This window comes from Chlamydotis macqueenii, chromosome 6 (assembly GCF_036417535.1).
Source record: "Chlamydotis macqueenii isolate bChlMac1 chromosome 6, bChlMac1.mat, whole genome shotgun sequence".
In the NCBI taxonomy this organism is placed as follows: domain Eukaryota; kingdom Metazoa; phylum Chordata; class Aves; order Otidiformes; family Otididae; genus Chlamydotis; species Chlamydotis macqueenii.
Window position 1 is genome coordinate 7,389,725 of NC_141561.1, and position 26,857 is coordinate 7,416,581.

General features: G+C 36.7%; 1 protein-coding gene across 14 annotated transcripts in view; it reads right to left on the minus strand.

Moving 5' to 3' along the window:
- Positions 1–14,179, minus strand: part of R3HDM1 (R3H domain containing 1) — a 54,566-nt gene extending 40,387 nt beyond the window's left edge. For 10 of the 14 annotated variants that reach the window (XM_086750308.1, XM_086750303.1, XM_086750309.1 and 7 more), the window contains exons 1-4: positions 14,042–14,179; positions 12,919–13,129; positions 5,273–5,314; positions 4,740–4,829 (exon numbers count right to left, since the gene is read on the minus strand). In XM_086750308.1, coding sequence (XP_086606434.1) covers positions 4,740–4,829; positions 5,273–5,314; positions 12,919–13,089 — 303 coding nt within the window. In that variant the 5' untranslated portion in view covers positions 13,090–13,129; positions 14,042–14,179. The remainder of the gene's footprint in view (positions 1–4,739; positions 4,830–5,272; positions 5,315–12,918; positions 13,130–14,041) is intronic. The other 4 variants (XM_086750312.1, XM_086750305.1, XM_086750298.1 and 1 more) reach the window with 3 other exon arrangements.
- Between the last annotated feature and the right edge of the window lie 12,678 nt (positions 14,180–26,857).

The window sequence follows — 26,857 nt, forward strand, 5'->3', positions numbered from 1 at the left end:
TCTGATCCTCCCCAACCCAAAGAACCTGCCTCTCATTCATTCTCGCCTATTGCTCTTCTGTCCCACACCTAGTCCTTTCCCATGCAAGTCCTCACCTTCCTTCAAACCTGTTCTTACCCATATCTAGGCACCTGCTCTAAGCTTCTCCTCACGTCATTCCAGACTTGATCTCACTGATATAAGCTGGCCAGAGTTAAATATAGTCAGGATTCACCACTGCTAACAGCTGTTTCACATGCAACACATCCTTGCACAACCTCTAGTAATGCTCTTCCCTGCCCAAGGACACTAAATTTGCTCTCTGCCCCTTGGTCCCTTCAGAACTGGACAATGGAAACCCTATACTAATGAGGTTATGGTTAAGAACTAGTTTCAATATGCATTTTTGGAGTAACAACTTTTTCAATTGAGAAAAAAAAAATTAGCTGACAGTTTTATCAGCTCTCTCTCATTTTGATTTTTCCCCCTGTATTATGTTCTAATTAAACATACTAATTCATATACACCCTGCAAAACAGCATTACAAGTGTGAAGATTTCTCAGCTTTTACGAGATTATCTATACCCAAGTCTGATAAAACCATTACCAATCACTAATAATGAACTCTTTTGTATAATTCTTTCCTAGTCTTGAGAATTCACTTGGCTACAAACTTTAAAGAGTCCAAACGAAGTCTTTGCATTCCTCACCTCACAAACCTGAGTACAATTCAAGTGAGCAATTTATTTGCCACTACAAGTGCATTACACCTACTGGTCACCTAGTAGCTGCGTAACAGTTATTTGAAAAAGAAAGAAACAAATGTGGTTTATGTCTTACAAATAAGTTACTTCTGACTTGGATCCGCCAATATTGAATCACAAAATCACAGAATGGTTTGGGTTGGAAGGGACCTTTAAAGGCCATCCAGTCCAACCCCCCTGCAAGGAGCAGGGACATCTCCAACCAGATCAGGTTGCTCAGAGCCCCGTCCAACCTGGCCTTGAATGTTTCCAGAGACGGAGCATCAACCACAATGGACAATGTGTTATTCTCCATTTTAAAATACTACTCTAAAAAACTACCAGTAAATTAAGGAAAGTTTCATAGTCTGATTTTCCTTCATTAAAAAATTGTTTGGCTGCATACTTTATACTCATCCAAAGTAAAAGCACACAGCAATAGTTTAGTCAAAGGATTTGAGCAAGTAATCATTTTCGTACTTCTTTCCCCAACAAGAGCTAAAACAGGAACAGCCATCTGAACAGTTGGTTCTTCTACTACCACCAATTCTACTTCAAAGTGTGATACCACAGAACTGTGTACCAAAAGGCACTTTCTTGTGATGTCATGCTATAAAAACTGTAGCATCTAATTAAATGTGACCTACTTGACTAGAAAGCTGCTGAAAAATCTTTTTACTTCTATTCCCTAAAATTCTTTTAATCCCACCCTGTTTGTAGCAGGTCTCTACCAGCATACTGATTTAACAGACTCTTCGTTGTAACTCAGGCCATGTATCTGAAGTCCTCATTGTAGCATTAGAAATTGTCACCAAATCCTGATTAAACAAGAAAAAGCTGAACAAAAAGCAAACCCCCCAAAACTATCAAAACTTGCTACATTCCTCTAGCTTTAAACACTTGGGGAAAAAAAAAAAAAAAAAGAAAACAAAAAAGAAAAAAAAAGGTAAGAGTTAGGAAACATTACAGAATATTACTTAAAGGCCCTACGTCCTGGGATCTTGGCCTTTTAGCAGCAATTTCTAAAACCAACAACAACCTGAAATTAAACAAATCAGTATAAACTAACATTAGAGGCTCTGGTCTTCTCGCCCCTCCCCCTGCCTGCTTTGGGTTGCTTTATTTTGCTAAAGAAGAAAAAGTTCAATGATTTGAAGGTTTATAAACTTGTTACCCATAATAATAACTCTTATTCATATGAAATCAGCCTTTCCTAAAAAAACCTGAAAGATATCATCCTTTGCTAGTGTTCATTTTAGAGCACAGAGAATCAGAACAGCTCCAGTACCTAAGATTTAGACAAAGGAGTGCAAGAGAATAAAGAGTTAAGTGTGTTTAAAAAGATAAAAGATCAAATAAATCAGTTTCTTTCTTCCTCCTGCAATACATTGTTAAGTTTGTACTTTCATAGCACCTTTTAGTAACAGGTCACCAGTGCTTTTTAACAATTAAGACTTAAAACTCTGTGAGCTCTTACTTAGGTTTCTCAGTAATGAACAGTATCTTTTTTTTTCATGTTGCAATTGCTCAAGAATATATAAACAAGTATATCAGAAAATAAATTGATCTGCTTGAGACAATTTGTCTGGTCTGTCAACCTCTTTCATTACAGCCTTCTGCGGCGGAGCTGCCAGCAGTGGCAGCAGTGACTTGCTAAGTGACATCTACACCTGGGTGTGCCCAGGAGTTTCACTTTGCTAAGAGCTGCTGTACAACTAGTGTGGAAGGCGTGACTGAAACAGTCACAGGCAAGACTATAGACTTATCCCAAAACTCACACCAGTTCCTAGTTGAGTAAGTATATTTTTCATCCTACCAAGGCTAACACTTTCTAATCATTAAAAATTGGGATTCTTCAAGCATTATCAGTAGCTTTATTCTGCATATTTTTCTTCTGAACTCTTAAAATCCATTTTAAGTATAAACACTAAACTGGACGCCATTTTTCAGTTGCAATCACTGATACAAGAGAGCAGTGACTTTTCCAGCAAGGGGAAGCAATCACAGAGGTTATTCTTGTGTTGCCAGAGAGGGCTGTGCAAGATAGTCTCTCACTTCACCTAGCCACTGGACATCCCACGTACAATTAATGCATACACATCATGCTTCTAAGTGTGGGGCTCGAGGCAGCCAGCAGCCAATTGGTGCTTACAGAACTCTTCCATGCCATTCCCAAAGATTATCTGGGAAAGAAAGCAAAACAGGTGAAGAAATTGCCTGTATGAGTTGTCACTGAGGGTCATGAAAGACCTGTGCCCCATAGGACATGCGCTACAGCACAAGAGCTTATGACAAATTCCTACTTCTAACTCTTTTTTTCAACATATATTTCTCCACTCTACAGGGAAGAATTAAATTTGTTCTCTCAATTATTTGCATAGTTATTGGGATTCATAAGCCATTTTTTCTAGATTACTGTTTCTAAGGAAAACTTGCAGCTAGATCTAATTTTGTTTCTTAATATACAATTTAGTTTATAGCATTCCTTTCGTACTAACTTAGATTAACACACAATTCAATTCATTCTACAGAACTGGCCTTTGCCTCTCTTCTACTAGCGCAATAATTCCTTTCAAGAAGAACTTTGCAGTACGCAGCTGAGGGTAGATTCCCAAAGGACACAGTAACAAATGCCATCTGCAGAGAATGCTTATTACAAATTTCTGATTTTAAACCATTAAATACATGGTGGAGTTCTAAAAATCCTAACATATCTTATGATTGAAATTTACTGTGGATGAACAGTCCATCAAATTAGGATTCTCTCTTCCTGTAGTTAGATATAGTGACTGAAAAAGTTAAACTCTACTGCTTCAGACTAAACAGCTAAGCCTGAACTAGATCTCATAGTCAATTTTGTTAATCTTACACAAAACTTTACAACAAGGTTGCAGCATTATCTTTTCTGTTCTTTTAGTCTCTTACTCTGCAGCGTATACCCATCTAGGACTTAGATTTTCATCAGATTAGGAGGTCTAGTTTCAAAATTTCTCTGATCAACTCTAAGTATTGGTATAGTAGTGAAGACTACGAAAAAGACTATTTTCTCGGTTTTCCCAAGGGAAGAAGCAACCTAGATATTTGTGGTTCAATCCTACAAAATGTCAGTTAGCTTGACAAATACCTACAGGAGTTTCCAACCTCCCTCCCTCCCTCCCCAAAACTGAATTACCAGTCCCCCAGCAAGACCTCATCACACCTTGGTGCTATTCTACTGGTTCCTTCTGCTTATTAAGACAAGCGAGATTTTTCAGAAAAAGGCGGTTTAGAAACTTTTCAAATAGCAGTAAAATAAGTCAACATGCTTTATGAGTAAGCCGCTAAGGATCATTTCAGTTTTGTTAGGAGGGAAAAAAGAGCATCAAGAAAAGCATTTTGATGCACCTCATTCACACGCAGAACTAAAACCACAGTAGTATTTTGCTCTAAAATAGAGACAGGTAGGAAGGCAAAGTCAGGAAAGACAGATTTTTTTTTTTTTTTAATTCTCTCAAGTATTTTTACGTATTTTACACAGCATTTAGGAACTTCCTTAAGTCTGTTATACAATCTTAATAGATTAGTTTTCAGACACACCTCAGGCATGTGTTAATAGAACTATCAGCAATTTCAGCTAATATGCAGGAATTCAGTTAGAACAACAGAACTTAGAACTGTTTAGATTTTCTAAATATAAAAAAGGCAACAAGTTATACTGCATATTAATAATAATTTTTCTGTCTTACTGATGGCACAGCACTTAAACAGTTTAAAACTGCCTCAAGTGCACTGTAATTCCAGAAAGTTAAAACAACAAAACCCCTCTTCCTGTTCCCCAGATATCAACCATTATCGTTCAGAAAAACAAAGCAGCGAATTCTTCATCTGATATTACCACCTCTATTAAAGCCGTATTAAAAAAATAATTAAAATCATATGGTGCCTGCATATTTAAAAAGAGTACTGCAAAGATTTTTTTTTTTTTAAACAATAAGTTACTTCAAATTGTTTCAGAAACTTCAGTAACATGATTTTTACCTGGAGGTCCTGTGATATTTCAGCTGTGGGAGGTGGTGGATATTCTTCACATACAGCAAGGCTCCGAACTAACTTTAACTTTGTGTTTGACTAAAGGAAAGTATGTAAAATTAAAAACTATGGCTTATAAAAAATTATATAAATATACCATAAGCCATTATTTTCCCATTCATTTTATGTAAAACAAAATGGCTGAAAACTGCATTTTAAATATTTTCAATAGAATAAATTTCCTTTAGAAAGAAAATATCCAAGCAATTGCAGCTATTGAAGGCACTTTCAGCACAATAGAGCACATCTAATGTAAAATAAATAAAATCTTTGGGAAAGTGTTTCTGTCCGTAACAATAAAAAGCCACCAAAAATACAAAGGCAAACCACAAAAGCAGACAACTAGGCAAGACAGAAATCCAACAGAATAAAACAAAGCTTCAATGCCAAAAAATAAAACTAAAGGCACTTTTCACAAAGTAACAAAGCTTCATCAAGCATGAAGGGCTTCCTTAGCATGCCAGCACACAAGTCTACTGTACCTTTGACCTTTTTGCTGTCTGTCCAAAAGACTGCACTGGCCGCTGAATGATAGGCACAACAGAAAAGGTTTATATTAAACTTAATAGTACAGTTTTATTAATGCAAAAGTCTGTATAAGATAAAGCTTTAACAGTTATTACTGACACGATGTGAAAGGAACAGCAGGTGCTTTTGGCTGAAGGATTATATGCTCTCCCATTTTCATTGTGCTGGTCCTTGATTTCTCTTCTTCATTTATCAACAACTGATGTTTTGAGAATTCAACAGGAAGCAAGCATTATTCTTGTTCAGTAAGATCCAAGCAGTTCACTCTCTCAGCCAGCTCCTACATTTTAAATTCTCATGTCCTAATTTCCCTGGCAATATGACATGCCTTTTATAAATTTTCTTCCTATTCCTGAAACCTACCTAGAAAAATGATATTAAAAAAAAAAAAATAAAAAAAAAAAAAAGAGGGGAAAAAAACCCCAAACCCATTACCTCCACCAGATAAGCAGGTTAAAACAGATGGTTTTTTTTTCCTTTCATCTTGAGAGCTATGAAAGTGGACTTTAATATAGGCTACTGGTCAATTTTTTTTTTCTTTAATTTAGTAGCTTACTATGCATTAATTTGCTCTTTCTCCTCCTAGATCCTTTCTTCTATTACTATTGTTTCTTCTTTTTTTTTTTTTTTAAAAAAAAAAAAAAGGAACATTACTGGAATCTTGCTACAGTATGCATGATTGAAAGATACATTTGAATCAATGACGTGTTTAACAATTTCTTAACTGTATCATCAAAACTAACTCAACCCTCCGTGACAGTTACTTGTCTATTAAGTGCCTTAATTTCTTAGCAGGACACGCACATTGCTAAAAAGAATACCTAACCTAAAGGGTTCTACCATGTAAAGGCAGAAGAACTGCTATTTCTCCCATTTACCTCACGTCTCAAGTGTCTTTTTTGGATGTTGTGCTAGCTTAGCTGAAGAGGAGCAAAGAGAGCTAATTTAAGCTCATTTCACTGTATGAAAGGATTTTAAACAGCAGCACTGAAAACTAACTGAACTCCTCATCAGTTTTTTAAAGGAAGCTTGCTGAGATTTCGAGCAGTAAAGACAGTTCAAATGGTCTCATACCTGGCACAACACAAAGACTGAGTTTTGCTGGTACCTGTAAAACGTTTTTTCCATTCAATTGACTATGCTGAAAGCGTACATTGCATATTGAAAGTTGGCACTCCACATATCCCTAGCAAAGTTTCTACGATACCAGGCTACTAAACTTTAAAGAACTGGAAGATTTCCCAGGCTCAGATCAATTACTCCATCATCAATTCTCTTATGCAGGTTCAAATCTAGTTGTTTAAAGTTAAAATCAAATCAGCACTTCAAGCAGAGTCCTCAGTTCACTGTCAAAACAGCTGGCAAAAGAACCAACACTGGGGCAATTGTTTACCTTCTGCAAAAATTCGGAAGCTTTGAAGCCTGTATATAACTGAAAAGAGTATATGGAAGCAAACACCCCAGATCCTCCATTTTGGGAGTGGGGAGATCAACTTAGTTATACAGGACACAAGACATTTTAAACTAGCCAAACAGAATTGATAATACTGTTAACCAAGACTTTCCATGTAAGTTACTGTTCACTAATTAGGTAAGACATACATATTTTATCACTTTTAATTTTAATTAAAATAAACCAGATGAGATATTGTTGCTGGGAAGCAGGAACCATATAATAATAAAATTTAATTTGGATCTGTACAAAGCACATCTCTTCCTCACCTTGCCTCAGTAAACTCTCAAGTTTTGACTGCAGTGGATTCCTAAGTATGTTTGTTCATGTCAGATAAAGTGAAGCAAATGCCTCAAAATTTGAGAATTGAAAATGAAATTATCTAGTATCAAATCTGAATGCTTTGCAAGAATGTTTGAAATTAATGCAGGTTTCAGACGTCAATCACAATAGCACTAGTTTGATGGTACATTCTTTTAAGTTTTTTACATGTCTTGTAGCTCATCTTCCATTTTTCTTGCAGAATTACAGTTCCGTTTCCAAGCTGGAAAGCCAAACCAACTGACACTGTCAACTATGCTGCATGGCAAGATTTCCTAAGGATAGGTGTTTGAATACCATAGCACTCAATATCATGACCATCTGACAATTTTCAGGGACCAAATCAACATCAATACTACTGGGGAGTGCTGAGGGGCCACTGTAGGAAGGAGATTATCCCTTGACTGAAACGACTCAAACCTCAAAGTTACACGAGATAAATTTAAGACTTGTTATCTAGAAACACCTGCCTTGTAAAACAATCCTTTGATAGGCATGGCTTCCTTGCTTTCCTGCATGCCTTTAAGTACGTCAAAACCCGAAACTCAAGCCCCCACATCCAGCTGTAACTGTGAGGAACGAGCACCACACAGTTGACAGGTAAGAAGCACCTGAATAAGTGTGTTACGGCTGGACTGCAGGGGCAGCTAATGTGAGAAAAGGCCTATGAAGTCAGGTCCATGCCTGGAAATACAAAACCCAAAGTCTTGTGATATCAACAGTAACTGCACTCACAAAACTTGAAGATGACTGGGCATCTGTTCCTTTGTGGGGCAAAATCGCATCGACTGAGGATAACTACATTTCCACTGGAATTCCAGGAGAATAGGTAGCCAATGCATGTTGTAGCTGTTCATGCACATTTTCCCACTTTTCAGGTCTGTGAATTTTAGTTCTGTCCCAATTTCTCTGCATTTACTAAGTTTTGCTCCCATAGAGCATCTTTATGTTCTCCACTCCGACAAACAATTTATAGCTACTTTAGAATATGTAATCCTCAGTGAGTGCAAATTAAGCACTCTTTATATTTGCACCTCTTGAAGCTTTTACTGACTTGAGAAAACACTGTGTTAATGAAAGCAAGATGGAAAATAAATTTATGCCTCATTTAAAGTAATTATGGGCATGATTTCAAAACAGTTTTAAAAGCAAGTATTCCAAACAATTGCATAATGACAGTAATGATTAGGTTTTTTGTCTTTTAAGAAACCAAAAAACTTTTAAGACCAACTACTACGCTTCGTTTCCAACTACAAAATAAAAAGGATATTAAGATAGAGTTTACCAAACACAAGTAATCACATATATTCAGGCTTTCAATAGAAGTACTTGACTGTTTTATTTTTTCCCCAATTACCTCCACAGATCATGTCTATTACATACAAAGTAAAGATCTGGAGCTTTAACACACTTTTCTCGATTATCTAAAGAAGCTGGATAAAAACAGGTCAGGCACAAGATGGCAAACTCAGAAGTGTGAAAAGTTTTGTCAGAAGGTACTACATTTCTGAAGTACTGTTTGGACATCTCAGAGGACAGGTATGACATGACAGACCTGAACAAAGTGTTTTAAGGACATTCAGTTTTCCACCTTTCTACTAAATTGGGTTCTAATTTTACATCCAGTTAAGGGCTACGGTCCTAACAACCACAGATAGCTTTGTCATACTGAAGGAAGGAACAGCCTGGCCTACGGTTACTTGCTGTCCTGTATTAGCGAGTAGTGACAGAAGTTTTCCATGACACAGGAGAGGATGACTGATGGAAAAATAGTTTCACCATTGGACGCAAAGGCATTTTCAACAGTTCAAAAAGTTCAAAAGTAACAAAACAGAATCTGCCCAATCATTTATCTATTAAAAAGTATTAAGTCACATATTTTGGAGACAAAGACCGATAAATCCTGACAAGACGAAAACAGCTGGGGAGCAGGCAAAGAAAGTCTTTAGAGAACTCAAGCTGTGGAACAGTGAGAGAATACAAAAGTTTGTGCTAGTATGGAGGGAAGAAACTTGTAGAAAGAGACATAGTTGCTAAGTTAAAAAAAAAAAATGTAAAGCCCCCAAAGGACAGGGGTATCTGCTTAATTAGTTTAAACTCAAACCAGAATTATACTCATTTAATACATTTGCCTTGTCCATATCATACAGTGGATGCATACAACCCCTGCATTCATACACGAGCCTCCATCCTTCTGTGAGGCTTTTTTTGTTGGTGGCATTTTGGTTTTACTCTCCACAGCTTGCAAGTGCTTTTCCCAATAAGTAGTGATGCATAGCTTGCTTACTGTCACTCTTTTACCACTTTGGCAATCATCATCCCATTAAGGATCTTTTATCTACTTATCAATGGTTATTTTTCAGTGCAGATGACAGTATTGAAGACTAACATTCTTCTTCTCCCCAACCCCCATAATACATGGAAGACTGTAGAAAAGAACAAACCTCCTTTTCTGGATTACACATAAGTCAACATGAATTTTTATGGAGATTTTAAATATTTTTTTGGTTTAAAAAAAATTAATCTTCCTAATAGAGAATAAAAGGCACTATCCCATAAGATAAATCCAGGCTGTTTATTTAAACTACCATAGTGCTGGCATGTACATGACTTCTGGAAAAGCACTTTTCATAGGATGTTTCTTATTTCCAGTCCCATTTGTTACTTGATGGTCACCTCAAAATACAACCATTCAAAAGTCTCCTCTAATAATGCCTGTATCAATTGTACCTCTCTCACACTGCTTGAAGAAATTTGGAGTGCTAGCCATGTACTCTAATAAGATATTTTTCTCATTCATATTGCACCTCCAACAGTGTACAAACAGCAAATAGGTTACTAATGCACAATATCTCAAAATAATCTGGAATTTAGAGCCAAAGTTACATTTCAAAATATAATCACCAGTTTCTGGAGCTGTGAATTCAAACCATGATAGGTTTACGTAGAGGAAAGATCATAGCTTGCTTCTTACTTGGCTGTAAAGAAGTTAAATAGCAACTTAGAAATCAAGTGATGACTGTACTCTGGAGTGTTATTGTATAGATATCATAGGTATGAAACCTATAAGCATTTAGCTACTAGCTAGGAAAGCCAAAACCAAACCCTATGCAACTCCCACTCCCCAACCCATCCTCTGATATACTCAATTAGTAAATTGAAGAATACAACAAATTCCAATAAGCTTCTGCTAATCCTCTAACATTTCTCAGCATATCCTTTGCTCTTTTTCCCCACCACTACAGCAACATTTAACCTGCTCTCAATGAAAAGCAGTACATCCAGTGAAATTTCACTAGACAAACTATTTAATCATTTATTAGTTAAAAACTCGCTGACTACTCTACTGTTCCCAGAAGTTTTGTTTACTACGGACAGGCCAATTTTTTTTTGTTTGTATTTTAGCGTAAGACATGCTCTCAATGAAAAAACCTCAAATACATAACAAATACATTTGCACTAGCAGCTTCCACAGTACAAGTGACATTAATTTTTACTAACTTCAGTTGTTGTAAAGGGCTTACATTAGCAAAGTTCCACTTCTTAATTGACTTGTCTTTCTACCGCTCTGGAAATCAACACCCTCAGCCTACAATCTCAGTTTTTAATTAAGCTAGTCATGTAACAGCAATGTTCTGATTCTGATGGAGACTCCTGGACACAACACTCACATCAACACTAAATGAAAATGACAGTAAAGCTGCCTCCATCAAACAGCATTCATTACACAGTTGTTCAGTTCATCGTGCATATGCTATTTCAGCCACCAGCTATTACTCCTGTACAAGAACAAAACCAAGCAACCAACCCCCTCACCAGACCCGATAGCCCTTGACAGCACCAACAGATTCATTTCTCTAGACCAGGTCTGACTATACAGGAACATGTGTTTGCAGGAAGGTAGATTTGCCGCTCGAGTCTCACAGAAGTTTCCACACTAAGATTTGTTGATTGAGAAGATGTGAATGATATTTTTCCAAGTTACTGAACTGTATGAAAATAAATAAACTTTAAATTATTTTTTAAGGCTCACTACTGGGATACTCCATTGATTAAAGAAAACACCAGCTCAGCTATAACATCTACCAGCTTTTGAGTAGCAGTTATTTCTCATATGTTGCAGGAGAAGTATTTAATTCTATGGAAAAAATAAACTCTTAAAATGATCTATTTACACTGATGTCAGCCTTAATAAAGCCAGCATATATTAAATTGTAAAACTGTGTTGTTATTACAGCGGTCTACATGATTTATTTGGAAGCAATTTAACATAGCAGATAGAGCATACTTCACTCAGTGGAATATTGAATTTTCAGTCTTGAATAAAACTTGTCCCCGAAGAACCTTTTACTCAATTCTCAACAACAAGAATCTAATAAGCTACTGTTCTCTTATGAGTTGCAAGAAAAGAATACTGCCGTATCCTATATCCCAATCAGGATTTTTATCAGAAAATTGTTTATTATTAACCCACAGTTAAAAAATTCCTATAGAAAATTAGATTTTGTCAAATACAAGCTTATGTGTTTTCTCTTGCAAATCTGCCCCGTTTTCTAGGTTGTGCCAGAAAATTTCAGTTGCTTTTCTTAAACCCTCACCTCATCTAGGACACTTACAGCCTTCAATGACCAAGTGGGCAGGCTGAGCTAGGAGTTACCAAGTGTGTCCCATGTGACAGAGACCCATCTTTCAGGACTCCTGAGCATAAACACTAACTGCACAACTAAACTTCAGAGGTATTAAATCTGCTGCCCTAAATTCTTGACCCATCCTTATTGGTATGTTCTCTTTTAACAAAAGATGTTTCCATATTATTTCCCCTCCTCTTTCTCACTTGAAATTTGATGCCACAATTTCTTTATAGGTACATTTCCCATCTTCCAAAGGCCATTCATTTATATACACCAGCTTTTCAGTGTATGTACGAGGACTACTTAGGCTTTCCTACCTAATAAATCATGAACATAAACTGTCAAGCAGTGAAGAGTGGAGGAAAAGGGAAGGTACAGGGAGTACTGGCTAGCAGACAAGACAAGATGATAGCTCACCAACTCACTCCATCACTGACACAGGGAGAAAGGCTGGACCTTCTGCTAGGGCAGGACCCAAACCTACTGGCCTCAGGAGCTCTGCTGACTTGATTCCTCTAACACCTGGGGATTTGGATTACCTACATCTGATTACTTTAGCCTTATGCTGTATAGTTCTGCTGTAAAAGTTACACCTGAGCCACCTGTAAGCTGCATATAGCTCAAGAGCCCTAGAATGGTCACCCCTACTCAGAGGGAACATGCTGAGCTCTGCTGTAGTGCCTTGTTCGTACAAGCAACACTCAATATTTCAGTATTTTGATCAAACCACACCACTACTGTATATTGTACTCTTAACATAAGCCAGTCTTTGCAAAACAGTCAGGATTTAGCAACAGCAAAATACAGCTTGAGTGCTGAGTTTTCCCCTTGTTCTGCTGCAATGAAAGACTCAACTTCACAGGTGCACTTCGGTGAACACAAATATGGACAAACTGTCTGATTCCCATAAAACCGCTCACCTACTTCAAACAATTAAAAATGACGGACTCATTTACATGAATATAAATAGAGAAGTGGGGCAAAGGAGGAGAGAGGAAGCAATAATCATGCTATTTGCTTCCCTAACATTGGGCAAGTTTTCCTGACCTGTACCAAAAAAATACGTAAGAGGATAACGAGAAAGGGAGAAGAACAAGACACAGACTTGTTTAACATGATGTATTGAAAAAATATAAGTGAACAAATAGTGAAATTTTTTACAAATGGTGAAAAAATAAAGTGAGAAGCTTCTTACCGGCATATTGTTTTTGCTATCAGGACAATTTTCATCCTTTTCCACTTGAATCTGCTCCTGACTTCCTGATTTGATAAGGTTTTCAACTGGGTCTGTATCTTTGAATTCAGCTTCTGAACCCTTCATTGCATCAGTTTCATCTTTTACAGTAAGAATATCAGACATCCTCATTAGAAAAGGTTATTTTAATATTCTACAAGAAATATGGAACCTTTAGGACAAAGAAAAAGTGAATCACTGAGTAATTTAAAATTATTTTTAAAAAATATCACATAAACAGCTACCCAAAACAAACATGATTTTTGCTGCCAAAAGGATTCCCCCTCCCGTTACAATATTTTCTCCTGTCTTGTATCAGAGATAGAGAGTGATCATTTTCTTTTTAACCACTTTTATCAAGAGGCTTATAATAATAGATATCTATATGAGAGGCTTACAATAACAGACATCTGTACAAGTTAGAACTAAGAGCTACACTATAGGATAATGTTTGCAGATTTTCCCTTCCATATTTTAAAATAAACACCTGAACATTCAGATACTCCAAATAAAACTAGATTCCAACAGGAACAAGTGAAGTTTTTCTCATTTAAAAGGAAAAGAGAATTACATATAGATTTATTTTAAAACAGTTGAAAGTAAATAGGCACCAAGTGTGCAAAAATTCATAAATATCATTAGAATCTTTACGTTTTCTAGTTGCCAGGTAACAACTAGATAAGTTCTGAATACAGGAACTCTCCTATCTACTCCTAAATGTAGTGAAACTAGTATTAATAAAATTAAGCACACTCTCAAAAGCAACAAAGAAGAGATAGCTTTGGTAATTAGGATAATAACAACCATTATCAGTGATTATAATTTATAATAATAACATACAATAATAATTTTAAGTAGCATATAAAGATAACTCATGATTAAAGCTATAACTGAACCACCTCAAATTTTCCCTATTAAATACAACTTGTCATTACTCAGCTACAGTGCAAGATGTAAAACCAAAATTTTTACATTTCTTAAAAGAAACAAAGAATAAGATCTGAATGCTTAAAGTTCTCCTTAAAAAAAAAGGAAATAACAATCAAATAATATTATGGAAAAGCCTAAGTATCTGATTTAGTACCTGGTATGTCCTACAGTTTGGGGATTGTGGTTTCCCACAAAAATAAAATAAAATAATCCAAAGTTCCTTTTCACAGTTGTCAACCAAGATGTCAGTTGTAATGAACCATCTGGAATCTGGCAGGAGGAGTCCCATGTCCTTATCCCCAGTGTAGAGTCGTGGACAGAACTATGTTGTCTTGAATCAGCAAGAACATGCCTTTTGAATGCCTAAAAGAAAAATCAACAAAGGAAATACATGATACTTTTATTTGGGCTGGGAGAGGAGAGGGAACATGATGACACCCAAAAACTGAAACAGTCATTTCAGGAAAAAAAAAGCACAGAAGAAATCAGCATTTGTCATATCTGTTCATTCTACTTGCTTTATCTAGCAGTAGTAATATTTTTCATTAGACTTCCAGGATATTTCTGTATTACAGAGTTAACAAGTAGTCATAATAAACGTTTTGTTGGCATTCCTAGTGAAACTGTTTCTATAAACAAGCAGGTATCTTCCAGAAGAGTCTGAAAAGACAGTTTGAAATAAGCAGCCCAGCAGGTGTGGAGGAGTAATAGGCCATGAAAGCTCACAAATCCCTGTTAGCATAACAGCATTTTTCCCTTTGTCATCGCTAATAATCTAAAAGCACAAAATACATAATCCATATTTTAGGCAACTTAAGTTACAGAAGACAATTTTAATTTAGTCAACAAAGTAATTGTCCTTGAATGAAGATTTACAAATTTCTACGAAACTGACAGTGTTCCATCGTCCTTCTTTTTCAGATTTGCTTTTCTGAGACATAAGTAAGATCACCACTCACAAGGAAGCAAGCATTTGAAGTGGTAGGCAACAACAGACACCTAATATCAAACAAAACGTAAATCTGAGAATACTCCGTTGTGCTGAACTACTCCCTCGATGTGACTGAGAAGACTGACGGCACGAAACAGCAGTACAGTGGCCCACAGACTGCCAGGTTTCCTTGCATGTGAGATTAAAGCCTGGCTACAATTACTTTCCTAGATCTGAAGAAACGTACAGTTTGACAAGAGAGATGAGATACTATAGACAATTTGACTCAATAAATCTTGCTGCAAGTAAGTATGGAAAAGAAAGAAAAAAGATGGGCTATGATTCAGGCCTGTAAAAGATACTATTCACTGAAGCTAATGGAAGGGAAAGGATTAAAGTCTTGTAAGCACAACTTCAACAGAGATGCTGTTTGATTTTGTTGGCTGACATATGCTTTGTTTTGTATTTAGAGAAATGTTAAAAAAGATTATAGGCTGAAGATAGAAAAAAATTATGTTCAGTTGCAAATGTAATACTGGAAATTAAGCATAATTTAATTGCTACTCCCTACAGAAGTCACAAATGTACTAACTGGAATAAACACCTTGATGTTTTTTCTTTAATTCTAACAAATTCACTAAGACCTCCTGTCCCTTTGCAACACCATTAAAAAAATAAAATTAAAAAAAATTTAAAAGGTTATCAGCATACTCAGTTAGCAAAACTCACACTGGAAACATATTTTCTTGCCTATGCCAATCCAGAAAACTGATGCATAAGAAGTGTCCTTACATTTCTACAATAACCTAACTGCAGATCAGCTTATAACTTGCTATGAATAGAATTTTGACATGCAGATAGACTTAAAGCCTGTAGATTTTGTGCTAAGTAACCCACAGTAAAAGGGACAGAATTGAGGAAAAGCTGTGTAGTTTCAATTCACACAAAATAATATGTATTTTTTAATTTTACAGAACGTAGCTATTTTGAGTCAACTGGAATCACTATATGCACACCCTGTAAATTACAAACCCTGTGCTTCAGACTAACAGCAACATAGAAAGAATTATCTTTGCCTACCAATTTTTTTTTTTTAGTAATAAAAGCCATAGATTCATTGAAATTGGTTATGCAACCTTGTGTTTCTGACCCACAATAGTGAGTTACTAGTACTCAGATAACATTCCATCCCTGAAATTTCCTCTAACTCAGACAATTTTCATAGCTGAGATAATTTGGTTCTAGTTTCTAAACTTACACAGATTGGATTAAAAAAAGAGTGAAGAAGTTTTATGTGCTGCAGATAGAGTGGAAGGACAAACCACAGTCCATCCTTATGAATCCACCTCTTTAATCTCCATGTATATTTGGATGTTAAGTTCTTGTGTCTCATGCAGGACAGCAAAAAGCAGAATTACAGAATCTGTAATATCTTTTACAGGTGACAACAACAGGCACCTACTTTAACAGACACAAAATACAAGGACTTATATGTAAGAGTGAAGGACTACTCTGAACGTGCCTCTTTTCAGAGGGAAAATGGTTTTTATCAGCTATAAGATGGAAGTCTATACTATATAGGCATATGGCTTTTCAGTTAGAAAATCATAAAAACTGTCAATGCTGAGCTCTTATTGCCTTTTTTTTTTTCAGAGACAACAAGTGATTAAAAAAAGAAGACATCAACCAAAGCCACTCCTGAGTGTTATGACAGAAGTCTCCTGAACCATGATGCATAGAAAACTACCGGTCCCTTTGTTTCAGGTTCTGACTTAAGAATCATCATATGCAAACCCGTTAAATTGACTTTAATGAGTGAGGATATTTCTGGGAACAGGATCTACTCAGCTTAATCCAATTTCTCTAATAGGCATCAAGACTTCCATCTCCTCCTTGTTGGCAATGCAGATAGAGATAGGCAGCTTTTCTCTGCCCATGACAGAAGAAATCCATTCTTTTTCTTTTAAAAAGAAGGTAAAAGACAGAAGGTGATTTTTTTTTTGTTCTTTGCTAAAGTTATTATTGATATCATTGTTGTCAAAAGATGCCAGCAACAGCTGTCAAAATAATTGGTATCAATCAAATTCAGGGCAGGAAATTGGAATAGAAGGGTGAGGGTGAAAAAAAACTACATTCAACACCAAAGTGAACACACTGTCAGTGGAAAGGTAAAATGAAAATTTATTTCTGAAATAGGCTTCTGTTCACCAGATATTTCAACAGAATTCTTGCATAGATCTAAAAAGAGTATCCCTTGTTGTGGACCATATCCACCAGCCTAATTTTTTATTATGATTATGAGTAATTTGCTCCCTGACAGCCAAAATCAGTCAGTGCTGAATTCCCAGTGAGGCTTGTTGCAAGTCATTCAGAAACCTCCAGACTGTATGCAGTGCCTTGTCTCAGCTCTCAGCATTTGCTCTCGTTAGAGGTAAAGCTGTACCTTCCAGAAATTGCTTCAACTTAATTATTCGAGGACTAAAGGCTGGAACTTCATTATCCATCTGTCCTCTCCCTGAAACTAGACCAAGCTTATGTGAAACGGTACAGAGAAAGTCATACTTGCTGTACTGTGTATCTGTTAGTGTTGAAAAAAAAAAAAAAAAGAAAGCAAAAACAATCAATGTATTAAGATTTGAAGGAAGAAGCAGCAGTAGTTGGGTTGTTTATCTATCCTAGCACCACAAGGCCAGCAACCACAGGAAAGATAGGTGAGATAGAGGACCGAGAAGCAGGTGGTAGCAGGGGGAAGTAAACGTTAAGGCACAGAAACAGGCAGTAAAAGTCTGTATTTCCCCCAGCTTCTTACACACACGTGAAAAATATGTGTAGTTTTGTTACATTTGTTACATAGTTTCCATATGCTGTGAGAAGAGATACACACACCGATTCACTCTGGTACCTCTAGATTTCCTGTAAGCATTTCTAAAACTTCATACTTCAAAAATCCTTCATGTCTTTCAGAAAAACAGTCTTAGGGAAGATGAATATCAGATATAATTCAGAAGATTTCTGACCAGCAATCAGGAATCTCATTGACAGCTATGAGAACCACCTTCACGATCATATAAAGTGGAGAGGCTAGGAACGTGCTCAAAGCAGGAGGGGATAGAGTTGAGAACAGTCTATATTAACCTAATAAGAGATATCCACAATTACACATTTTTGCTGGTGGCTTGCTTTCGCTACATTGTATTTCTTAACTCCCCTAGCTCAGAGTCACAGAGTTGACATTTCTCTGCTCAAAAAAGATCCCTTTATGCACGTACACATGCCCAGAGGAATCGCAGCAGTAGGTTATTTTCTGTACTATTTATGCTGTATGCCATTAAACTGAGAAGAATCAATGTTGGGTTTACTTACTTCTATGCTCTTTGAAGCAGGATTATAAGGATAATCATCCCTGGAGAGGAAGTATCAGGAAGGGGAAAAATACATAAAAAGATGCTCTGCACTGAACAACAATTACCTTTAGTACAAAAAGTCTAGACTAGCGTTATCCTCATCAGAAGCTTTACTGTCTACTGAAAGGGAACCTGCAAATTGACCTGTTTTTCCTTTGGGAGACCTGAGCTTTGTACAGGATCCAAGTTATGGATCTAAACTCTGTTATAGAAGTAGCTGCATCTTACCATAACTTACACAGCAGCTTCATGCAGCAACTCCCTCTGCAACTTAAGTGGAAGAACCGATTGATAAGCACAGCAAAGTCTCTGGGAATGAAGTTTCGCCTTACCCTACCATACTGGTGATACAAGCCTTCCTTCAATGTCAAAGTGTTGGTTTGGTTTTTTGGGGTTTTTTTTTTTGAGAAAGGTCAGGATCTTCTTTGAAGACTCTTACATAAAAGACTTGCCATAACAAGAACTTTTCCAGCTATTTTTCACTCCAATTATTTTATGCAACATTTAAACACAATATAAACATATTTATATTAGCTTCATAATCTCAGAGTTCCTGTGATTAGAACAAACAACAATCCTCCCAACCAACCAAAAACACTGAGAAAGAGTTACATTATGTTTCTCTGTTAGGATGAAAGGAGAAAATTTGTGCCTTAAGCAGAAAGATATCAAACAAAATAATCTCATCCTCACATTAACAAAAACTATGGGCATAACTAACAGAATGACTGCATCCAGCTACTGCTTAGTTCTTGAGGACCACTATTTACACACTTCTCAGAAACAATTAATTTTGGCAAGTTAGACTGATGCCTCAGACAGCTAAATCAACAGAGAACTCACTGCTGTCAAAAGGGGAGCTCTTGTTGCTGTTTCTTCTCCCTGTAGCCTCTGCCCTTGAAGTGTGGTCCCACCTCCACCTTCGCATCAGCTCTGGTGTTTGCTGAACTTTTCCATGGTGTCATTCAAGAAAAAGTCACTGAGAACCATAAAGCTCTTCTGCTGGAGTCATTTTTGCTGGGCTACTGAGCTATGGTGGTGCACAGGAAATTTATGGGAGCACTAGCCACCATGAAGTAAGCAGCAAGAGGGACAGAAACAGCTGTACTTCCCCTTTTTTGCAGTGGTGACTAGTCAGCGCTGCCCCAGTAGTTAATTAAGGACACTCTTCAACAGCACCAGCCTACCTAAAATAAAGCTATCTGAAGGTGCAGATCAATACCTTTTTTTCTGGGGGAAAAAAAAAAAATTAAAAATCTATGAACTGAGAGTCTGTAGATGAATCATGAGACAGAAGATGGACAAGCTGATAGGCACCTATATTTGGAACAGGTTAGTCCCTTTTGGGAAGCTTTCCTTAGGACAGGGGCAGGTGAAGGACTGGAGGAAACTGCCTCAGGTGATAAAGGAGAGGGAGAACGAAAAACACACACACACACCCCCCACCCCCCCAACTTTAAAAATCCTGACTTGGAGAGCAAGGGGGGATTCCAGAGGGAGCAACAACTCTCCTGCCCACAAACAGACTAAGCTATGCTCACAGATGCTTTGAGAGCCATAAGCCAGGGTCTACAACTGAAGTTCCACTCTCCCTCTTTCAATTAGTGCTTTACTTACCTGGCCCAGGGATTCAAAAAACTTAAGTCTACCACACAGCTTTTATAAAAATGTATCAGCTGATCTTAAGATTGCCACTCATTTAACAGCAAATTCAAAGCAGCTCTGTACAATTATGAGACACAGAAACTGTAATCATGCAAAGGCAGCTGTTCCCTTTTTCCAAAAAGACCTGACACATAACTCTGTGTACATGCATTCTGCATGTTATCTGATGCCTGAAGTTAGAGACCCATTGAACAACTAGCTAGGCAGCAAAGAATCCCAGCCTCCCTACTGGACTATGATACTGTGCAGGTCTGATCTTATTATTAATATAGCTTTTAAATAACAAATTTGTCCATTTTTGCAGCATGAATTAAAAAAAAAAAACCCTTATCTTGTTTACATTTATGTACTGGAAAATGTTGCACAAATGATTTCATGCTGCATTGACTTACACTTAAATCAAAGATTCATGCTTTCCCAATGAAACTATATACACAGATTTTAAAGTTATACATTAATCAGTTCACAACCGAATGCTATTTACTGCATTAGTGTTAGAAGATACTTATTTGATTCAATTTACCAAGCTATTTAGTAATCAGCTTTTCAAAGAAACAGTATGATGATAAATTGGAATACAAAGGTATCATGTGCAGTACCTCTTCCAAAATTACTTAAGGACTGAACGCGACCCACTGTCTATGCTAAGTTTTGTTCTACTACCTGCTGAGTGCAGACATCATTTAAAAAAATCAACTGGACAGAAATAGCACCAAATTTACCAGAAGATATTTGCAGACTTTCTTGAGAAAACTCCCTCCAAAGGAAATTCAGAAGACAAAATCCCACAATTGCAAACTTGATAAAAGGCTCTCGTAGGCATGCTATAGTTAATCTTGCTACACTGGTTATACAAAGTAATCTGCTCTCTTATTTACCTGTCTTGTCGCGCTATCAGAGGTACTACTACAACAGCAGAAGTTGGCAGAAGAGGAAGTGTTTACATCTCAATCACTCCAGCTTGGCTTGGTTTCTAGACTTACACCGGCCTTGACCGACTGCATGCACCCAGATACGGAGCTTTGCACTTGCGTGACCAAGTCACCAAACTACCTCGCAAAGCCACTGGCTTTGGTGTAAAATCAACAGCCTTGAGAGAGAGCAAGGAAAGACAGAAAGAGGCATTGTCTTAAAGCATGGCAGCAAGATTCAGCAGAACATATCTGTCAAACATCTACTTCAAACCTATACACATTTCAGACAGGTACAGGTTACCAGCACTATAGTATTTGCACGACAGTAATGCTGTGTATCAGAAACTAAAATTGAAACCTGCAGTTGGAGTCTTGTAGTTCATTATATTTATAGACCTTATATTTAAAGACCTCCTTTTCTTTACTGAGAAGTTCTGCATACCACAATCTCTCAATTTTAAAAAACAGTATAGTGCCTCTCTGTCACACTCAGGCTATAAGCTAGGACACTACCACTGTTCAAAAAAATAACAGAGAGGCTTTTAAAGAGGACACCTTTCACAGTAATAGGTATGTGAGGAGCTAAAATTATTACTAATAACTATCCCCTCCTTTTTTAAATTCTTACCAATAACCTAAGGCTCTTTAACTGTGCCTCACCTTCTCCTGTGAGTCCACTATTGAACGCAATAGAAACACTTAGCTGACAGCGACAAAGAATAGTTACCCATAAACTAGAAATTTTGCCCTAGAAAAGTTTAAATGTACACTGATAGGCTGAAAAAACACTGGTGCTGTACAGTGCTTCTTCAGAGTCATCAGGAGCTCTGGCTCCTCAGGAGGGTCAGGCATTCCATCCTGCGCAGAGCACTGTCATTCTCTTATTAGTTCTCTTTGGACTTCACTTGGGACTTTCAAGATACAAACCATCAAAGCAAAGTACATCAAAGACTTGGTCTGGTTTCCTCATGGCAAACAAAACAGTCCTCACGGTGTAGCCCCTGCTACAACCTAACATGACAAAGGGGTTCTGCTAAGGTGCTTCCAGCTTACTATTAAATCTAGCAGGCTTTGCATGGTTTTCTTTTTGTACAGTGCAAAAATAATTAATTTAAAAAATGCAGACAATGTAACCATTTCAGGAACAGGAAAGGGTCTGCATACAAGGATACTGCCTAATAAAAAAAAAACTGCACTACAATCCTTGTTTTGAGTAGGGGAATTACACAATATGAAGAACAACAAAAGCCCTACTGACAGACTGGGAATATTCAATCCACATGTTTCAACAGATGTAGGGTTTCTGATGAAATTACCGTTCTAGCATGGAACAACCTGTGTTGGATGAAAACTGACTTGGCTAGCATATGCATATTGTTACAAAACACAACTCTGTGGCTAGTCCACTGTCATTAGAGTAACTAAAATAATCTTAAATGGTTTACACACTATTTAAAGTTGTAGCTCCACTAGGATCTGTTCTCTCTCTCTCTTTTTTTTTAAGCGGAAGAAGGAGAGAGAGGGAAAGAAAATTTCTGAAACAGACTTCAAGACAGTTAACTAAAAACTATTTTTATATCGTTGTGTCACTGGCAAGCATCTGCACAGGGTAACATACATTGGCAGTTAAAAGCCATTTTAGCCTGATCACTATTACAGCATTAAACTGCCAAAAATTGCATTCCTCAAACAGTAAAGCATTAGGTTAGTGGAACATACGTATGTTGAATGGCTAAGCCTATCCTTCCCCAAAGAACACGTCTGTCTAAAGGCATGAGGAAAGAATTATTTAGAAATGCTTATGAAATACAATATCACATATCTCTAGTTTTTGCTAGCATAGTTCCGTGGCTTGAGAGGTGAAAAATGAATGCCCTTCTCACATGACATTGCTGTACCAGCAAAAGCTCTGTAGGAACAACTATGCTGACGGAAGATTTTGTTGGCTTAGCTTACATCATTCAGAGAAACTTAACTGACAGCAGAAAAACTCCTCCTGTCTCTTAAGCCATTTCTACTCTGGGAGCTCTATGGCAGATGTACATACAGTTCTGTATCCGTGTCCTCACATCACCAGCACCCTCCCCCAACTTCAAGTCATTTCATCTGTCAAGCGATCCCCAGCTCTTCTCTTTCTGTTCATATTTTGTTTATATTACATGCTCACCCATCATCCCTTATCTGCTCCTTCGTCATCTTGCATAATTTATTTTTCCACAAAATTTTCATTCGTTTTCAACTACATATTTAGAAAGCCTCCAAAAATTCCAGGAAACACACTCTGCAATACCACATAGCACAAAACTCTGCATCACCGTATAATACTGTTGTGGATCTACTGAACACCTTTAGGTCAAAGTCATTCAGATCAAGGATCTCAAACAAAAGCAAAATCATCTTGCTACCCAAAACACTGAAAAGAAAACACATGAAGCACAGGCAGAAAACACAACATCAAATAAAGTACATGCCACGTACATGTCATCATATGACAGTAGCAAACTAAAACCTCAAAATAGTCAAAGATCGATTTTTCCCCAGTTATCTTAAGTAAATAACCTGAAGCGCTGTCTGTGACTATTTTCAGCGGATGTCCTTCAAAGCTTTCTCAAGAGATACAACTTGTCATTTAGAAAACAGCCATCCAGAACAGCAACTGATTTTTTTTTTTTTTCAGAATTCAAGTTTTATTCTTAGAATATGTAAGTTTACATTTTTCCTTCAGTATTTCTATTAATAACAACAGGGGGAAAAAGGGTCTCTAAAATAGACACATGAATTTCAACAGTGGATGGCAGGGAGAGACTCCTAGAGTTACCAGGCCGGATCAAAAAATTTTGTTTAGGGCCCTACATACTCAAGATTATGAAAAGGGCTTGGTTTTCAAAAAAAGTTATAAAGCAAAAGCTTCAAATGCAACAGGCACTTTCTTTCCCCCTTATAACAAGGATCACTAAGTTTGTGAATTACCATACACCATTATGGTCTCTCCTTGCGTAAAGTAAAATAAAGATTAAAAACACCAAAGCAAACAAGACAAATGTGACAAAGCTTTCCATGGGCCACTGTCAATACCCTCACCTATGTATTGTTTCCATGCCTTCACAAAATACCACGTCATGTGGACAAGATACATACATACATCATTTGGCAGCTTAAAAATCTGTTGATTAGAAACACCATGTAACAACAAATCAGAATTTTAAAACTGTCTACCTAACAAACATTAATCTTTTAGCACTGTATTTTTGCTCAGTTTATTACAAAGCCATAGTAGTTCTGATGTCTGCTGTTGATGGTGTAGAAACTTGAAAAAAATTTATGTAACCATTGATCTTCATGAAATCAAGTGCCATGTTTTTTAACAGCCACCCAAAACTACTTGTTATGTCAACAAAAGGAGATTTGCTCCACAATACAAAAAAGTTATCAATATTCTGTATAGGAAAAAAAAAATTAGGTAGTCTACTCTTCTTATCTTGATTTAAAGTCATTTTTCAGCTCATAAGTTATCTTTATTAAAAAGTTTAATCTTAATTATAGTTCCTCATTAGAATGGACACAACAGTAACACTTAAAAAAAAAAAGTATATATATACACACACGTCTCCCCCATTTTTGCCAGCAAGGGAAACTGTCTTGTTTTAGCAGAGACATTTACAGTGGTTTTCCAATTCCAGCACAAGTAGAATATCCAGTAAATAAAAATTAGCGTGAATGCAGTTATTAAACCAGATTACATAAGAAAAAGTCTTTTTAAAGTCAATGTTTAAAGAAATAAAATATTTCGGGATGCTGATGATCTCTGTTAATTGATTAGACCGAAAATTATTTTTGTGGAAAAAGAGAAAACCAAATGTAAACTGCAATTTGTCTACAGACATTTTATGCCTCTCATTTCAGACAGTTTAAATATCCTATTTCAGAACTCACATACCTTCATCATGTTGGCATTTTCTTTCATTATGCAGTTACTGAAGCCATGCTTTCCATAATTATCTCACACAAGGCTCTGCGTGCGCCTTTAGAGAGCGTACAGCACAGACATGCTTAGCTGATCACTCGGCGTCCGTAGGTCCACGCCGAAGCACTCGGAGGCACTTGGTGAAGCCTCTGAGATAATAGAAAATCAACAGCTAGGCGCTGTGCTGTCAGTGACACCCAGCCAGTCACCATGCACAGCCACAAAAACGCACAGAGCCTGCATCAAGCCTGTCATTTGCAATTCACAAGCAGCTGATGCTAAGGTCTTCTGAAGCTGTGAATGTGCTATAAAATGGCTGTACAGATTTTAATCACTTTCACCATTAACAGTCAGGCTACTCTCAAAATGAAAGTTTATACCACACTAAAAGAAATTTTGATGTCAGAAAGAAGTAGGACAAAAACATTTTGCCCTACAGTACTGTAAAGATACTCATTTCCTTTCTAAACATTTTTACGTATAAATACACACACAAATACACACTTCTATAATATAACAAGGATAGGAAACAATAAGTAACAAACAAGTATAGGAAGATTTAGACCTGCCACAGATCACAGCAGTCTCAATATCAAAAGATCTTGTTATAAATGTATAGAAACAAAGTATATATATGAAAAGATCTTTTGGTACTGAGACTGCTATGGCCTGCCACAGGTCTAAATCTAAATCTTCCTACACTTGTTATTCTCCTCTTCTGCTCCCTCTGTGCTCCATCCTTGAAGCCTTTAGTCTTACTGGCTGCAAATGGCAGTGCAACACACCACGCGTTTCAGTTGTCATCTCTGATCAGCAGATCAAAAGAAAAAAAAAATTACTAGGAATCAATGTAATAAAGTTGTCTGCATCTGTAAAACTGCAGAATTTTAAACAAAACCAGAAATGTCAACCTAAAGACATACCATGAAGCCATCAGTAAAACTTGACAAGTAGTACAGTACTCACTGAAACTTTCTGCAGTAAGTTCTCATTAGCTGCACTCTATTAAAAGGTGCCTCTTTTGTGTATTATGTTACAAATACAAATTAATACAAAAAGGGGAGACAAAAACAGTTAGTGGTGGTTCTCATTAAAGCAGGAAATGGGAAAAGACGGCTGAAGTGAGGGGAAGGAAAAAAATAAAAAAATAATACAAAGAAAAAAAAAAGAGGCAATCTGAGGTGGAAGATCCCAAAATGTGGGTCTAGTTATTATAATATCAATTCCTTCACAGGAGGCTTCTCTACAACCGCTACACTGAAACAGCCAAACCACCAATGCCTACAACAAAGTTTTCCTTGAGAGGAGAAATAATTTTTAGCTTAATATTAATATAGTCTTCAAGGCTTCTGTGCTTAGCATTAAAAAAGAGGATTTTGACAGGAAACAGTAGTTACTTGAAATATTCCAGCCTAGGAAATGTACCATATAAATGTCTGTTTGATGTTGTGTCTACAGCTCTACAAATGCTTTTATACAGAGATGATGCCAAATGCAACTATGTGTAAATGAATATAGAAATAACCTGTTTATGTATGTGAAAAAGGAAAATAATTTGAACCAAGTATTGTAAAAATTCTGCTTTAACGTTTCTCTTAAATGAGACAAGACAGAATTAATATACTTAAGATAAATAACAACTTATATCCTCAAAATAGGAGTTGGAGCAATCAGGGCTAGTTTACAATTGCATCTGCAACCCTTAGTGGATCTTCAACTTGGAACATGTGTAAATTATATCTCTTATCAAACACACACAATTACATTTGCTGAAACACTATCTAACAGAATAGGCATTAAGAGATCAGAAACAGATATGCAAATGTAAAGTTTCAATTCAATTTAAATTTCAAAGCAATACTACATATCAAGCATATAAGACAGATATTCAAGAGGCAAATTAAAAACAGTCTAGAAAGCAATCAGATGCTTGCTAAAGGAGGAAGGATTCTCTAGGCTCGCTCAAGGGAAAAAAAAAAAAAAAGTACGCAGCACAGCCACAACCACTTCAAAATAATTTTCCTGACAAAACAATACCCTCTATGATAATTGTACTGAAAACCTCAACATGAGTGATTGTGAAAATTAATAT